Raw genomic sequence first — 4,210 nt, forward strand, 5'->3', positions numbered from 1 at the left:
CATGTGTCCGTGGTTACAGTTAGTCATTTCTATTTTACGCGCACGCGCAGAAAGCCGTTTATTAGTTTCAGTTAGATAGATATTAATTAGAGTCATGTTGAATTGAATTAAGATTATAAAAAAGGAAATTAAGAGAAGCCGTTGAAGCAGAGAAGAAAGCGACAGCTTTAAAAAAGTTCATAAGTGTAGGCCTTAATAAATCCCGCCAAATAGGGAACTAACACTCCGTAGCTTTGACTGTGACCGCCATGTTGCGTAATTTTTTTTTCAATAGGAAAAAGCATGGGTGAGGTCGTGAGACGTAGAACTGTTAGCTCCCTACACTGTTTGAATTAATTTGTTAAAGCAATTAATGTAAGGAATAAAAGAATTAAGTTTACTAAGAACAACCCGTGAGTTTAAAATAGAAATATACATTATTTTATCTTTAACTCACGGGTTCTTCGTAAACTTAATTCTTTTACTTCAAGTATATAAACCGTGATACTATTCACTGTATTCAGTATGGACATTATAATTAATGTACTTAAGGTATACTAGTCTGGCCACCTTACCTAGTGTTTCAAGCTCTATGTAAAATGACCATGTACCATAAAGAAGGTATTAAATATGTTTACACAAAGTATTTAGAAAGTGATTAAAGGGAATATTTATGAAAACGGTAAATTTATAACATGGACATGGTAATGTTTTTACGGGGGGGGGGTAGTTTAATTTAGTTTAAAATAAGAGGGGCGCCAAAAATCCCCCTTGCCCGAGAGTATAAAATTTCTTGAGCCGGCCGTGCATTTAAGATTAAATGTTTTTTCGCTCTCATTTCGAATTCTTTTTATCTCTATCTTATGTCTTTATGTTGGCTTATATTATTGACAACTAATTAATTGTTGAGTCTGTATATTGAAATAAAAGGTGAAAACATTATTCTTATTTCTATTTTGATATTAATTAAAAAAATAATTGAACTGTTCCTAAGAAATTTAGCAGACGAATAGTAAAATATTTGAGTTACATTTTTTTGGTATTTTTAAAATAAATTGTCGGAATAGCAAGTGTTTTTTTAAATTAAAAGAGCTAATAAACCCGGCACGGAACAAGCAGTTGAATACACAAAATGAACGTATATAAGCGCCAAGGCACCTAGGCCAAAAAGCACGAGTAGTTGAACGTCAAATCTAAACTTCAGCCGTCAAAACAGTAAAAATGGGTCTAGAAAAGCTGCAAATTCCGGTCATTTCAATGTCAATGATATTCTTGGTTATTCAGACCACAAATGGCCAAGCGAATACTACGCTTAGGTATTGATATCTTAATTGTAAGTTTAATAAACTCAGTTTTATGCTAATATTTTAAAACACAGCACAGCCCAACCAATTATTAGGGAAGAAAAATATTACAATTTAGAAATGTGCAGAATGGCGATCCACGAATGCCAACCATATAGAATTGGTAAGTCACTTTTGCAATGTACTGTTCCTTCAAAACAGTTAAGCATTATTAATTGCGGTGGCACTTAGAAGAAAGCACAATCAGACCTGATGAAACTCCCGAACGGGTAGGGCGAAACAAGTTGTTTATTATACATTATGTGGTTTTCTTATTATGCTTTCCTCGTATCAGTTAAACAGTTTGTACGTAAAATTCTTGTTAGAATTTTTCAAATAACTTAACCTTGTTTATAATATTTGGTTAAAAATTAAATTATTATATAAAAATTTTCTTTATTAGATTTTGTGCCAGCATTTATTCAAAGCGAAATTTAAGTGTACGTGAATTTAAAACTCCGAACTAAATTAAACATAAGTTTAATTAAATTTAAAAATTTGAAAAAAAAAAGATTGTTTTAATTAAATTGAATATAACGATATTACTTATTTTAATTTAAACCACAAGGAACACGTTAGCTTTAAGTATTACTTTTTTTCGTAAAACGATAATTCGATCTATTTTGCTAATGGCCACTTAAAACATAACGTGGTAAAGGACTGACAGTGTACCAGCAATTTGTTACTATTCTTTGAAACGGTTTACCCCCATTTCGCCCAAAATAGTTCTCCCAATTCCAATTTCTCCCAATCCCATTACTCCCAATTCCCATTTCTCCCAATCCCATTTCCCCCAATCCTATTTGTCCCAAAATAGTTATCCCAAATCCCATTTGTCCCAAAATAGTTATCCCAAATCCCATTTGTCCCAAAATTACACTTGGTATAAACATGAATCTAAGTTTTATTCTAATATGCAAGTACATCAAATTTTGCCCATTTCATTTTACATCGAATCCCCATTTAACCCAATACTATGAATATGGTCAACCTAACCTAACATAATCTAACCTAACCTCACCTAACCTAACCTAACCTAACGCCAAGTCAATTCACATATTCACAAAACGGTAAACTTACTTTGTTTGAGATCTAAAACCGCGCAATTACCATATATTTGGAAAATAATGATTGGGAGAAAGGGGAATCCATATTTTGGGGAATATTGATCGTAGGGAGAAATGGGAATCAATTTTTTTGGGAAACTTGATCGTTGGGAAAAATGGGAATACATATTTTTGGGTTAAATGAACTCCGGTTCGGAGAAATGGAATTGGGACAAATGGGACACCTTGTTTTTTGGGAGAACTGATAACTTTGGGAGAAGGTAAAATTGGGATAAATGGGAAAATACTTTTGAAACTATCAGTTAAAAATGCTGCCACCAGCCGTTTGTGTTGGATCAAACAAGGCCCATTGAAATTGAAAACCTTCTATTAGCTATTAAAACTTTATTTTAAATATTAGACTCATTTTTATACCATATTTGAAATTACAGGTTACAAAATCCTTGACCAGCAGCAATATAAAAATTACAGCTTGTCAGGATGTGTAAAAGTAAGAAACTTCTAAAACGCGTTTATTTCCGAGAAAGACTTTTCTATTTGTTCACAGATGTGGGAGGCAGCCCAAAAGCTTAGCGATAAATTTTGCAAGCACGTCCTGTCAGATTTAAAGATAGATCCGGATGACGTAACTATATACATTATTTTACGATAATATATATCCTGTAGCAATTCAGGGTCGAACCGACGTCGAAAAAAAGTGTCGAGCCGCATGGTCGGTCGACCGTTGGCCGACTCTCCTTTTTCTGGTCGAAATTTCCTAGTAGCATCGGGACTCTCAAATATTAATATTTTAGTCGAAATAGGATAGGCCGACGGTCGGCCGACCTTGACTGTTTGTCCCTTAGTCGACTACCAAAAAGCACTGCACCAAATGCCTAACGTAAAGTCGTTATATATATATATATATATATATATATATATATATATATATATATATATATATATATATATATATATATATATATATATAGCGAAATTAATTGGCTAATAAAATGACGGATATAAGTCGACCTTTGGTCGGGCTATAAATGTTTCATGTCATTTTCAAGTCACGACAGCTATTTAAGGTCGGCGTTCGGACTCTAAATAGTTCCAATGATAAGACTTATTCACCCGATAAGTGGTCCAAAATGAAAGGTTACCATAACGACTTGAAAAGCGACCAAAAACGTACTTACGCGGAATTATTACAAAAATGTTTAAGACTTTTAGCGTCGGTATTTGGACCACGACCCCAAAACGACTTTTCGACCAGAGCCCGACCCTAAGTCGACTCTTTGTGCTACAGGGGAATCCATTGGAAATTTTTATAAAAACACTATAATTTATACTTAACTGACTAAAGCATTCTAAACGAAATCGTTTATTTCAGACAAAGAAACGTACTAATGCGGAATGGGTCAAAGTATGAAAGATTATTTTACCAATTTTTAGATTTCCCCTGACTTTATTAGTCCTACAGCATCTTTCGCTATCAATTCTTTCATGCTTTTTAAATTTTGCCGCCATCTTGTCCATAATTTCTAGTGAAATTTTAAAAGATATGTATGTGATAGCAAAATAAATAACTATTTTTTGGTTTAAGGTTTGCAATATGGTAGATATGAAGGTAAATATATAAATTATACCTCGATGCTTTTTGAAAACAGCCAAAAATATGCTTCAATAAGTAATCAGAATAAATGATGTTAAAAATTATGATAGATTGACATTTCTTTGTATTGACATTCTTCCTGAAATTGTATTACAGCAAAATCGCCGTGTACAATTTCAACGTTTTCATGAACGTCAAAGTGCAACGCTTTTTTAAACAAGTTTTAA

General features: G+C 32.9%; 1 protein-coding gene across 1 annotated transcript; it reads left to right on the top strand.

Annotated features, from left to right (window-relative positions):
• Window positions 1–1,176: 1,176 nt before the first annotated feature.
• Window positions 1,177–3,903, top strand: LOC149961997 (uncharacterized). Its single transcript, XM_090173432.1, has 5 exons — window positions 1,177–1,295; window positions 1,358–1,446; window positions 2,821–2,879; window positions 2,937–3,014; window positions 3,762–3,903. The coding sequence occupies exons 1-5, from the start codon at window positions 1,201–1,203 to the stop codon at window positions 3,798–3,800; spliced, it is 360 nt and encodes a 119-aa protein (XP_090029558.1). The 5' UTR covers window positions 1,177–1,200; the 3' UTR covers window positions 3,801–3,903.
• The last annotated feature ends 307 nt before the right edge of the window (window positions 3,904–4,210 follow it).

The sequence above is a fragment of the Leiobunum rupestre genome, chromosome 1 (assembly GCF_980474605.1).
Source record: "Leiobunum rupestre chromosome 1, qqLeiRupe1.1.hap1, whole genome shotgun sequence".
In the NCBI taxonomy this organism is placed as follows: Eukaryota; Metazoa; Arthropoda; class Arachnida; order Opiliones; family Sclerosomatidae; genus Leiobunum; species Leiobunum rupestre.